Consider the following 13,539-nt stretch of genomic DNA (forward strand, 5'->3'; position numbering starts at 1 on the left):
GTATCATGTTTACACTGGTCTGTATTTAATACAACAATGTTTAATAACACTATTTTAAAGTCATAAATGCTGTTTCACAGCATTTTTCTAAGATTAGCTTCTATCATAAAAATAAAGTTGTACCTTTAGAAGGAGGCCAGTTTAGCATTCATTGCACAATATTAGAGGGAACTATCAGATATGTGGACTTCATGCCTAGCCAAATGAAGTCAGTGGAAATACTCCCCCAGACATGGGTCTGTGTTGGACCACAAGTGGTAATTTAGGGACTGACATTAGTGCTCAACACAGACCTTTCTTTTTCACTCCAGGTAATAGTGGCAGATGACAAGTTTTAACACAAACATCCCAGTTTTTCTGTAGAACAGATGTCAAGCTTAGTCTCCACTGGACACCTTGGTCTCTCTATAGGTACTGCAAATATTTATTGCAGCCAAGGCCAGAGCCATTTTGAAGCAGGAGCTGCCAGCTGTGTGAAATGAAATGTATTCAAAGCTGCCAACAGTAAGAAATTAAATACAGACTACAGCAGTGTCTGCCAACGTGTTGGGCAGTAGCATAACGGCGGCAGCCAACTGAACTTGAGATGGCAGCAATCTGATGCATCCCTGTCACCAACTCAGTGATTCACTAATTAATTTAGCTTTTTTTTTTTTTTCTTAATTGTATCTACTGTCATCATCCTACTGTGCAAGTCTGAGGAAGGAGAGAGGAGCGTAGAGAGAGGGGGAAAGAGACCAGGCACTAGAAGATAACATCTTAGTAAAGATAGCCAGGCCATCCTGCATTGAGTGGTGTGGTTGCATCGAGGTGCATCTGACTAAGATGTGGCTAAGAACAGTAGATAAATGAAGAGAACAAGTAGTTTCGGAAACAAAGCTGCACCTCTTGTGACCTAGCTAGGGACAAGGAAAAAGCACAATGATAAAAAACTGCTGCATAAATCTTCTATTCCCAGTGCTTCAGAAAGTCCAGACAGCTGTGGGCCTTCCACCCAGGAAACGAAATGCATTGATGGCATTTTTTCACGTCCCAACACGTCAACAAACAAGAGCAGCGCACATAAATAATGAGGCAGAGCTTAGTCTTTTGTTTCCCAAGAAACAACTTACTGAGACAGATTTTCTGCCATAAAGAAATGTGTTGAAGAACTGGTACCACCAAGCTAAAGAACAGATGTTGCTCCAGGGATGTGGCTGCTCTGCTAAGGTGTTAGAGGAAGACTTTGCCCCAACCTTGGGGATTGCTCCAGCCACTGGACATTGCCTGTTTTTGTGGAGTAGCCCTAGTCCCCCGCCCAGTAGTTATCACAGCCCTTTAGCCTACTGGAAAAGGAAGGATGTCCAAAATAAGCACTCAGGACAGAAAGGATAATTGAAAACCATCTCCATCTCCTGTTCTGGCCTCATGGCAGACATGCAGCACAGTCATCTTTGAAAAAGGATCATTGTTGGAGAAATTGGGAAAATATAATAGCCTGAGCCAAAGTGACTCACCCACATAAGAAAAGTTTGACTGAGCCCCATCTCAGTCTGTGAATACTCACAAGCCTGGCCTTGATATTTAGAAGACTGTGTAAGATGTCTTACATTGTGACTAACATTAATTGCATAAAAATTAAATTTAAGCCCATGTGTGAAGCAGAACCACAAAAACACATGGTATTTTTCTTTCTAGAATAGTGTGATGTTTTGTGTTCTTACACTGATGTGTTTAGTTAACACTAGAAGCTCTTCACAGAGTTTGGCATGTAAGAAGGCAGCCTGTAAAATGATACAAGTTTTTGTAGTCACTGCTGAAGTCTTACAAACTTCATTCCTCTGCCACTTGAAGTAAATTTAGCCTGAGATTTTTGTTCCACAATGATTCTCGTGGGCTCCAAACTCAGTGCTTACCATACTAACAATAATCCTTAATGTCTCCAGACTCTACCCATGTTCGTTGTTAACCTTCAGTCACAAAGTAATGAGATGCATCAGACATCATTCAGCTGGCCTAAGGGGTTACAAATTTGGATGAAGGCCACATACTGTACTAATTGCTTCTAATAAATTACATATTTCAGGTGGGACATCATGATTTTAATCATTTATTCTGCATGTTGTTTCCTTTGGAGAGAAGAACAAGCAGGCACTAAACAAGCAGAGCATCTGAAATTCATGGCAAAAGATAGAAAGAGCTCATTTAATATCAACCCTCATTGTAAATACTAGAATTATGCATGTATCAAATCCCTGGGTCTGAACACTTTGGGAAAAGCCAGTGAGTTCTGGTTGTTTTAATGACTCAAACCAAAATAATGTCTTTGAATTTTCCTTAGTTTTATAACAACTCTGATTTAATCCCATTTCAAATCTTGTAGCTGGGGCCTAGCTCAAGAAAAAGCCTTTGTCTTTATGCAAAGAAAAATACATTAAGAAAGGAATTTAAAGCATGTATTTCCCAAAAGGCTGAGAGGGAAAACAGTCAAATGTACCTCTCACTTGTGTGGAAAATGACTTTAATTATGATTTGATGGCTTCTTATTGCAAAGGTAGTCCAGTGAACACAGACAGCTACAAGAACTTTCTTTAAAGCCTGCTGAAATTAGCAGGATCTCAATCCAATCTAAACATCCTCTTGCAGAGTGAACTGAGTGAAATTTTCCTATTTCCCTGACCTGTAGCACACCCACACTAGTAGACTCACTGCTAATGAAATCCTCAAATCACTTGGGAACGTGCACTTCCTTCACAGGGGGAGACCTTGATGGTATTTAAATAGCCACTAGTATTAATAGCAATAGCTGGTAGGTAGTGTGGGGATTTGGGACCTCTAGGGAGCAATGCAGGTTTGGGAACAGTTCAGGCTGTCTTCTGTTAGTCTTTGTAAACCTTGCTTCCTGTCACTGCCATCTGCATTTCCTTCCAAGGATGAGCTGAGATACCAAAAAAACATGACTACCTAGGTAAAAGGAAACCTGCCTCAGCACAAAGTATGCCCTGGGATGGAAAGCTGCAGTTGTAGCTCTGACTCAAATGTGTTCTTTTGATTTTCAAGTGGTAATGAGACACCAAAGAAGCTCTGTTACCTGGGGCAAATGCAATCTGCTTCTGCCTTGGCAGTCTGAGATGCCTTCACTTGGTCACTCTCTATCTGGGAGGGATATCATCGCATTTTAGACTTCTCTGGCAAGTGTGAGGGTAAAAAAATGAGACTCCAGCAAGACTCCCAGGGCCTCCTCTAGTCCACCAAGCAGAATAATGAAGGTATTTCTAAAGATGCTGTTTGTGCATTGACGGGTGGATGGCTCTTTGGGCTAAAACAGTTGGATGTCTACTTTGGAAAAGGATCAAAGGATTCTTCTTGCTTTTGTTATACAGAACAAGAAGCAGATTAGTAAATAGGAGAAGGCAGCCTTACACAGTGAGAATTGACTGGAAAAGATTGCCCAAGGTAAAACTGGTGACTATTCAAATTGCAAAACATTCCTGTGGTTGTTTTTATGGTATTTTTCATAGGGAAGTTCAAGCCAACCTTCACACATGAAAAAGACCTTAAAGGATGAGAAAATTTGAAGTTCAGGCATAAAAGCCCATGAATAACAGAAGAAAAAGTGACACAGAGAGGGGAACTGAAGGTGATGAATCCTCAGTTAAGATTGCTGCTACACATAGAAGAAACTGTGACAAGAGGTGAATCACAACATACAGAAAATATGATGGATTAGTTTGGTATACTCTTGAGATACTGACTTTTGCCACCATTGCATGCTACATAAGAGCATGGAATTAACAAATACTAGTGCGGCAGGTTAGGAAAAGAAATACCTATGAAAGCAAAATGGGAAACCTCTTTGCTCTCCATTAGGTTTGGTAATATAATACTAAGGAGCACACCATGCTGAGCTGTTATCTGGTTGGCTGGCTGAGTCCCTCTCCAGATTACTACTTAAATCAATAGCTTTCACATTGATTTTTCCAGCACACTGTATTCCAGTAACAAGAACAATGCTCAGAGATGAGTCAGCTATTTGCTCTGTCTGTAGGAACTCTGGTGTGTTTTCGTTTAGGAAAATAAAAGCAGGAGCCAAAGTACACACAGATATACAGTAATAAGAACCTGCTTGTTTCACCAGGTTTGCTACAGCTTGCTGCAGCAGCCACAGCCTGGCTTTGAGCTAGAGGAAGCTTCTTTAATGATGAAACTGAAATATTTGGAGATGATCTCAGACAGCTAATAACACTGAATTTTAGTTTAGTAAGTGCAATGGCAGAGGGAAAAAATATGCCCGCATATATATCATATAATAGAATCACAGAATCATAGAATGGTTTGGGTTGGAATGGACACTGAAGATCATCTCATTCCAGCCCCCCTTCCATGGGCAGAGACACCTCCCACTAGACCAGGTTTCTCAGAGCCCCATCCAACCTGGCCTTGGACACTTCTAGGGATGGGGCAGCCACAGCTTCTCTGGGCAATGTGAACCCCTCCTCTGGGTAGTTTAACTAAGAGGCTGATCGCCATGTATTTACCATGGTAGGTAAAACCTCAGTAGTACTGCATTTCCATCTATTGCATATATCTTCAGGTATTTGGACATTTTGTGTAACATATATTATAGTTCTGGTATTGTAAACAGTCATCACAATTGTCTGATGTTGCTTCTGCTCTTTTCAACCATGCCAACAATTTCCCATTTTATATGGGTTCCTACAGCCACAACATGCACATTCATTTCCTCTTTCCTGCCTAGCCATCAATTCAGAAACCACCAACCTTTCTCTCACACAGTTCCATAATTATTTCAAGAAACTTACAAAAACTGCAACAAAACTATTTTCAGCTACTTGAAGATTTGGAGTCAGGCTGAAGCACGACTCTGCCCATGGTTTCTCTTGATCCCTCTCTGCTGCAGGCACAGAGCAAAGCTCCTTCCATAGCCCCTCATCTCTCCCACAGCTCTTTGCACACGGCTGCTGTCTCGGCTTCAAGGCTCAGCTCCACTGCCTTATTTATTATTTCCACAGGCTTATTTCTGGGAGCTTGGAGTTAACAGCAGCTACAAACTACTAAAATGTCAGAGAAGCTAACAAATGAAAGTATTTGCCTCTCTTGTCCACTCCATTTATTATCTCCATCTTTAAAAGTACAGATTGGAATGTACATCTTTAATGTGTACCAGATTACAGTCTATCCCACCTTCCATTAATAACAGCCTCAGAGGGTATGGAACAGACAAGGGGCTGTAAAGAATTTTATTTTTTACTTTTCTGTATGTAAAATACCATATTATCAATATACTGGGGGAAAAACAGCAAACAGGAAATATATATATATACACACATATATATGCTTAAAATTGAGGAGAAGTATGCAACTATGAAGCCTGTTATTCTGGAAATACTATTGAATAGTGTTATCTTCAACTGCTATAAAACTAGCATAATTTAAATAATTACAAAAACTCTGTATTTCTCAGTAGAAATAGCTTTGTGTACTCCATAACAGCATATATTTCACATTGCTGTATGTTTGCCTCACAGGCTCTTAGCCCAAATGAAAAAAAAAATCATGTTTTCATACCAGTGAAAAGGAAGAATAATGCATTTTCCACCAGGTAATTTTGAAATAAAAAGATCGTATTTATGACAGTAACAGTATGTTAGAGCTGGAGCAATCCAGCCTCTTTACAGGAAGGGTTATCAACCTCCTGGTGCCCACTTGTGTATCTGAGAGTATGGTGTAATTTAGGGTGCTAAGGTATGGAGGAGAGGCATTTTGCACTCTGCTTTGTGCTGCCTACAAGGTATTTCAGATTAGTTGGGATCTTTTTTGAATCACGTGCTCTCCTACTTTTCTACTGTTCCCTGAGAATTAAGCTGATGTTGAAGTAAACTCTGCCAAGCATTTCCCCAGCTCTCAGCAGGGCATTACAGGTAATGCTGTGTAGGCTGCAGGTCTTGAGAGGAGATATGAGGACCTGTTTTACACTGCACTTCATTTGCACAGTATTTAGTTCAGGCTTGTACAGCAAAACAGTACAGCAGTGAGATCAACAGGTATTGTTGTTATCCATGCAAAGCATTTTCCTTCCAGAAAAAATACTGTAATCAAACGTAATAAGATTATTTCAAATATCCAGCACACAAATTTTCAGCCCATTTGTGGCAAACAGATAGTGTTGTGTGGTGGCTGAGTGATATTTTAACTGTGGCTAGGACAAGTACTAGAGAACTGAAGCTACAGAATGAGATACACAGAACATGCTGATATGGTAAATTACCTCATGACACCGGCAGTATTTCACACAAGAAATCAGATATCCCACTTTTCTGCCAGGTAATAAATTGTGTTAAGCAGACAAATGGAAATTTATGTATTCATTATCTATTAAGAGACACCTGGCAGGATGGCCTTTAGTCTTCAATCTGAAAATGATCCTGCTCTGACAAGTGTCAGTCAGAAGTGCTGGTGAATCAGTACAGATCTTGCTTCACTGCAAGAAAAATCAAGTCAAATTCTGTTCAGAACTGTGTAACAAGCAAGGCCTAAATGTTTCTGATCCCAGGTGATATTCCTGCTGCTTTGGTATGTATTCCTAAAAAGCATGTTAGCCCTCAAAACATTTACCAAGACTTCCCATTTTTCCTTATCTTCCCAAGAAAGGCTTCACACTCCCTATTATCAGATGCCCAGCCCACAGTTTTGGTCATTCTCCTTTTCACAGCTGCCTGGAAAGAGAGGAGTGGGAGAGCGGTTTCACATGGGAGAGTGGTTTCAAAACAGAACTACGGGGCCAGCACTAATAGAATTTACATATTCAAGGAGCTGTCTTCATGGTTTGGCGTTGAATTATCTGTTCTATCAAACTAATCAAAGCATAAAACCTTTTTTTTTTCTTTTTTTCTCAAACAAATAAATTTGCCACTGCAGCAAGACTCTGTGCTGAGGATAAAGAGATGGTCAGCCGCAGGCTGGGGGTCAATGCCAGGCAGTGACTGCGCCGTGGGAAGGCAGCGGTGCCTGGGCACGGCCCCGGGGCAGCTGGGCCACCCGCGGGCACAGCCACCGCTCCGGCCCCGCCGGCCCCCGCCAGAGGAGCCACCGAGCCAGCGCAGGGGCAGGGCAGGACCTGCACAGTACCTTTGAGGGCAGGTGGGGTGAAGACGCTCTGCTTCCTCTGCTTGGGAGAGGCGCTCTGCGACTGCGGCGGGACAAAACAGAGAGAGAGAGGCAGTGAGAGACGGGCACAGGGGGATATTCTGTCCGTGGCAGCTGCCGGGGTTGCCCCACAGCTGCCTTCAGAGAGTGCACACGCCCATCTGAGAGTTTCTAAGAAAAATATCTTGTGTACAACTGATGGCAGCTCCTGGGCTTTCATGTATACAGGAAAATTAAGATTAGATAGACAAAAAAAGTATGTTTAATGGACAACCTTTATGACTCCCAGGCAAGACAGAACCAATACTACTGAAAATTACCCTTCGCTCTATAAAAATACTGTTAAACATAAAATTAGGATAGCCCGTGCTTTTAACAGCCTGTGTAATTGATTCTCATAAGGCAAATAAATGTCTACATATATTAAAATAGTTGCAAGGTTTACATTAACCAACATTCCAATTACAGTGCAATCAGTGATTATACGTATGTGTAAGGTAGTACTGAAATATTAATATAAACATTTTAACAAAAATAAGTGGAAAACCCCTGCACCTTTTCAATGTGTTCTATTACACCTAAGATAATAATTTCAGCAGCCAATCACTCAGCCTCTAACTGAGCCTCATTTGAGTGTTGTATTTAGGCACAGCTCAACTTTTTGTGACCCCAAAATCGCATCTATGCGCAGAAGACAAATTATTCCGAAATAATGGTAGTGAAATGACACATGGAATAATAATAGTATAATTATGCCAATGTTTAGTTGCAAAAACTAACTGGAGTATAGTCAATGCTAAAGCAGAGCAGAGCAGCTTTTGCAAAATGAAAGCAGCTAAATTGGTGTCAGTATGATACCAACATGAAATAGATCTACATAAAAAGGACAAGAAAGCTACATCCAGTACACCCTTAGCTAGCTTTGGAAGACATAAGCACCATATCACACTCTTAACAAAATTTTAAGGAAAAACTGTATGTAGCCAAGCTTTTTTTTCTCCCTTCATTTTATCAGTTTCTAGTTGTATTAATGATGTTGCCTTTCCCCAAACGTTTGCTAAAAACGCCTAATATATAGACCATTAACTTTAATCAGATCTATTTCTCCATGGAACATTTGAGACATCTCTTAAGAGAACCACTTTCACACAAGTACGGCTAATCCTATTATCTAAGCTTATCACAATGATAACATTTATAAATAAAATATTGTCTTCTTTGGAAAGAGACAGCTATTTATAAACACTATAGGATAGCTTGGTGAACCTCACATCAGTAAATCTTCATAAGTTTGTATTGGAGTTCAAATTTGCACCAATCAATACCTCCTGCTGCTATTTAAAGTGCTGCCTACTGCTCTGAGCAGTGGGTGAAGGAGAAAGAGATCAGGGAGTTGGAGGAGCTATACAAGGGGAGGTTAGAAAAAGGAATTGGAGGAGCCAGCTTTTAACTCCTGTGCAAACAACATCACTGCACTGCCTGCTGTAGGCTTGACAAGTGATGGAGAGAGTGCAGAGATGTTTGAATGCTTTTGTGGCCCAGCAGTGACCTGCAGATCCCCAGCAATGCTCAGGGGTGAACCGGCAGGGTCACCTTGGGTTTGCTATCCTTTGACAGGGCATGGCAGCAAGGCAGAGGGGAAGGTTGCCTCTCCCAGCTCCCTGCTACAGGGGAAGGGAGAGCTGGCAGAACACACAATACAGCTTTACACAGCCCTGGTTTGAAAATGATGGTTCTTAAAAGGCTGTGTTACTGCTGATGGCATGACAATGTAAACAAAAGTATCAACCAGGATGAATCAGTGAGTTTCCAAGGATTTTTTACAATAGACCTATTTGAACAATAAATATGTAAAAAAAAAAAAAATAAAATCGCTTACCTCTGCCTGTGAGATGTTTGTTCTCTTCTCATCTTTTTCTAGAGAAAAAGATATGGAAAGAGAAAAGTTAATACAGAAGTGTTTCTCAGTGCTAACACTTGTAACTCTGCCCTGAACTTATAGCACTGCTGCAAATAAGAAATCAACCTTCTTATTTACAGCTTTTCTTTCTCATTTGTATGTCTCAGAAAGCCAGAGGCCCTGATTAGCATTTAGACACAAGCACTGCATCTGAAGCACTTAACTCCCATTTTTGCCTGTGAATAACAGGGAGCAAAGGAGTGCCTTCAGCAGCAGGTCCTTTGTCCAGGCTGGCAGCAGGGCTCTGCACTGCCAGTGGGGCTGTCATGGTACAGGGCTGCTTTGCCCAGGGACCGAGCTTTCTTCTGTGGTCAGAGAAGGCCTGGTTGCCAAATGGTGTGAAGCAAACTCACAAAGGGTTCTACCTCACTCAAATAATAACAAGAACCTCCCCTCAGTTAAGTTATTAATATACCAATATTATTATACTGAAGAGTGCCTCACATGTAAAATTAACAAAACAAAGCCTAAGAAAGAGGAATCTTTCACCTTATAAATTTCATGACACTACCAGACTGAAATTTTTCCTGAAACTTCTTACCTTTGTTGCCTTAATTTGCTTTAGACTATATGTATGGCAGAATTAGAAAAACTTGAGATTTCTAATAAAAATAAGTGCCTCTGGGAATCTGTATGAACAACTAAGTAAGATTGTAGGCAACATCATTAATACAAGTAAGATTGAGAAAGAGTGAGCCATAAGGATCTTCCTAACCATGGAACGTAACCAATTTTTGTCTGAGCTGAATTGTTTTGCTGCTGTCTTCATGTGGTTAACAGCTAGAAAGTGTGTCTTCTGCTGATGATTTCACAAATATTTGGCAAAGATCATGCAGGATATTTGATTCACAGTAGTTTGGAGCTGTTAAATAAAATGACATTAAAAACAGAGACATCAATCATTCACTGTACCAATGGGCCTTCTAAAATTTTCCACATGCAGATATCAGTGTGTAATTTTCACTGAGGTGTGACAGATCTGTAAATGTAGGTCTGAGCAAAGAACTAGGGCTAGGCAATATCATTTTATCTGACTTATTCTCTAGATATTGGCTGCTTGTGGTGTGCTGTGTATGGGGAGACGAGTCAGGCCATGCAGCTGGATTGATTGCATTTTCTATGGCATTCTTTGCCATTGTCTCTGTGCATCTTGCAAACACCACTTGACTTACCAGATTTTTCAATGTAAGTATTTCCCATTACCTCTCTCTGAAAGATATTCAACTCATACTCAGGGTTAAAAAGTGTAGCTGAAAACAGTGCTGATTACTAAAGCACGATCCCACAGATACAGAATTAGACAAGACAATCAGGAAGCCAGTTTCCTGCCATTGACATTTGCATGAACTTTGGTAAGGTCACTGATCGCCTCCTTGACTTCCCTACCTGTAAATAAGTATAGCAGTGTCTACTCAAGTCCATAAAACACTTTGGGGTATGATGGCAGGCTGGCTAAATGGGTGATTATTTATGTGCTTGCAGTCTTTCTTATTGGTTGCCTACCAACACATTTCAATGAGTCAACATTGACTTCCTTTTTTTTTGATTCAGGATACCAGATTTAGCTTAAACACTAAAATTTGAATAATTCAGAAACTTTCAGCAAAGAACAATGAAGAATAAGTTACATCCCATTCCTTCCTGAAACTCCAAATTTGCCCAGATGAAAACATATTTTGTAAACCCAAGAGGATGCTTGCATAAGGAAAAAAACCTGACATCAGTAGCTTTGTCATGTTTCAAGTCTTGATCCTGAGAATGTGCACAACTGCAACCCTTTGGGCTTGCACATTTTGTGTTCTGAGTGATGTGACATTAAAACTATCAGAACTGGAATATTTACAGCCTTTCCTTTCACCCAGCAGCCTTTATATGACAGGCAACTTTGGGAATAAGGACTGGTCCTGTATGGCATTAGAGAAACCATTCATATCCACAGGGCAAATAGTGCCAATGAGACGCATCAGACAACATGGACATTTAAGAACAACCTATAAAATCACATAAACAAACAATTTGCCAAATCAGTAAACAGAGATCAGAAAGTAACCTAAGGGACTGAAAGACATGAACTCAAGGCAGGAGCCATGAAGTGTTTCAAGCGAGTCATGAGATGAAGGGAAAGGTACAACTGGCTGGAGATAAGTTTGGGCAATGGTACATTTTGACATGAGTTTATTTTTGAGGACAGAAGAGGATCACATGCTTATTTTTATCAGGTATTTTGATGGATAAGACTCAATCAAGAATATAGGTTTTTAAGGAGAGATGACAAAGAATGGGAGCAAGGGAATCCTAAAACCCCGAATGCAATAGACTGAGGCAGAGAGCATAAAATAAACAAACTCTCTTTGTACAGAGGAGGAGGAGGAAAAGATGAAAGGCAAGGGGGACATGAGGGGAAGAAACAAGAGCTTGTGAGTAACTGAAGTAGCAATGAGAGACAGGGACACTGGGGTTGTAGCAAAAGTAAAAGGGGAAATTTAGGGATGACAGAGCTGGAGTGCAGTGTGGGCTGGAGCTCAGGCAGGAGCTCTCTGCCTGGGTAAATACTTAGAGGCATCTTGGTCTAACTGAAGGATTACATTAATAATTGTGTGAACATTCTTCCTTGGACAAATAGGGGTTTTCCAGTGTAACTTCTAATGCTTTATAAAATTACTTTATAAAGCAGTTTAAATAAATTAATGAAAGCATGTTTTTACAGCAGTCTGACCAAGAAAGCGTCCTTGTTAGAGTACATGCAAGTAGGAACTAATGCTGTCCCTGCAAGAGGTCAGTACTGGCATCAAGAGATCATGTAGAAAATCTCTGTGACAACAGATTTTATGGTGAGAATGGAAGGTACAAGGTAAGAAAAAACATCATCAGTTAGTGACTACAAATCAGACATTTCCACCAACGGAAGTCAAACAAGCCATGCATCTCCCACCCTCAAGTCCCTCTCAAATCCATTAACAATTATAAACTGAATTTCTTTAGTGAACTCGTAGAGCATAAATTCATCTTGAGAAGGGTCAGGAAATAATCAGAAATGAAATCACAAATATCAGACTGTGATATCACTTGATTCACAGGGCAGAATGAAATCTCTGGTTTGTCAGCACCCTTTAGTTCCCATTGACTACGGTGCGGGCAGGACTCTGCTCAGAAAAAAATCATAGCTATACAGAATGAGCTGTATAGTTCATTCATGTTTACAACCAAGCAATTATATAATGGAGAATGTGAAGAGATCAGCTATTTCTCTTATATATGAAACGAACCCCTAGCTCTCAGTAGGTAACTTCTCCCTACAGGTTTGCTCTCTTTTTTGGGGCCAGAAGGGAAGAAAATGATATTCCATTTTCCTTCCTCACAGACCATAACATTGTTCACAGAACACAATACAGCTGTACTGTATTCCACATCTCAACATATGACATAAACATATTTTTTCCAGTTTAACTTATTCTCGGCTGCTCTAATTACTAACAGGAATCTAATCAGTCAAGTAATTTCTTGAAAGTTTTTGTGTTTTTGTCATAAAGGGGCATAATAGAAATCATATGAGGACTGGAGAATGGGTTTGTATGTACCCAAGTGGAGGTATGTAAAAACAAGATTGGAGCTTTGTTTAGAGACTTCTCACCCACGCTGAGGAAAAAGCAGTTGAGGTCTTTCCCTTGTCCTGGGTGAATAATGTCTGAGCCTAGTGTGATCCTTACCTCATGTAGGCTGGAGCAGCCTCTGGCAAAATAAGGGGGATTTCAGGCTTTTGTCAGTATCCTCAGATAAATAAATAGGCAATGAAGGGTTCAGTCTAAAGGGTATTCCCCTCAATCCAGATATGTGCACAGACTTTCTGAAACAAAGCCTTAGTTTTTTAACGAAAATCACTTCTGAACGCCCATCCGCCTGCACAGATCCCCTTCCAGCATCAGAGTTCTAAGCTTTAGCCTTTACGCAGGGCAAAGTCTCACCTGCTTGCAGGGAAACCTGCAAGACTTGGCCCAGCTATCTTGCTGAAATAGGTTGAAGAACCACCATGGGGGTTGTCTCCCAAACACGCTGTTAGCAGAGCTCTGTGATCTTTATCCGCGCATCCCCCAGCCGAGCTGAGCTAACAAGCTGAGTGCCCCCAAAGCTGTGGTTATTTGAAGCCAGAGAAGAACCAAGAGGAAGGGGGCTGGTTGTAGCTGGAATGAAATCTGCTTGGTGGTGCAGATCACTTCTTCCATGGATTTCCACTGCTGTGCAAACAGCATGTCCGTGCTGGGGGAAGCTTTGTGGTCATTTTAGAGTGAGATCAAAATTCATCTGCCTTGCTTCTCCCCCTGGATAATGTTAATGCACTTGGAGCAGCTATGCAGGGCAAGAGGTGACCTACTTTAAAAGAGCAGGCCTCTGATATCACCCATGGGCTCTGCAGTGGTCTCATCCAGCAAAGGCTT

General features: G+C 40.9%; 1 protein-coding gene across 1 annotated transcript in view; it reads right to left on the reverse strand.

Annotated features, from left to right (window-relative positions):
• PPP1R1C (protein phosphatase 1 regulatory inhibitor subunit 1C) overlaps nt 1-13,539 on the reverse strand; it is a 48,249-nt gene that overhangs the window by 17,776 nt on the left and 16,934 nt on the right. The window contains exons 3-4 of the mRNA XM_048309076.1: nt 9,026-9,063; nt 7,129-7,189 (exon numbers count right to left, since the gene is read on the reverse strand). Coding sequence (XP_048165033.1) covers nt 7,129-7,189; nt 9,026-9,063 — 99 coding nt within the window. The remainder of the gene's footprint in view (nt 1-7,128; nt 7,190-9,025; nt 9,064-13,539) is intronic.

The sequence above is a fragment of the Corvus hawaiiensis genome, chromosome 7, assembly GCF_020740725.1.
Source record: "Corvus hawaiiensis isolate bCorHaw1 chromosome 7, bCorHaw1.pri.cur, whole genome shotgun sequence".
Classification (NCBI taxonomy): Eukaryota; Metazoa; Chordata; class Aves; order Passeriformes; family Corvidae; genus Corvus; species Corvus hawaiiensis.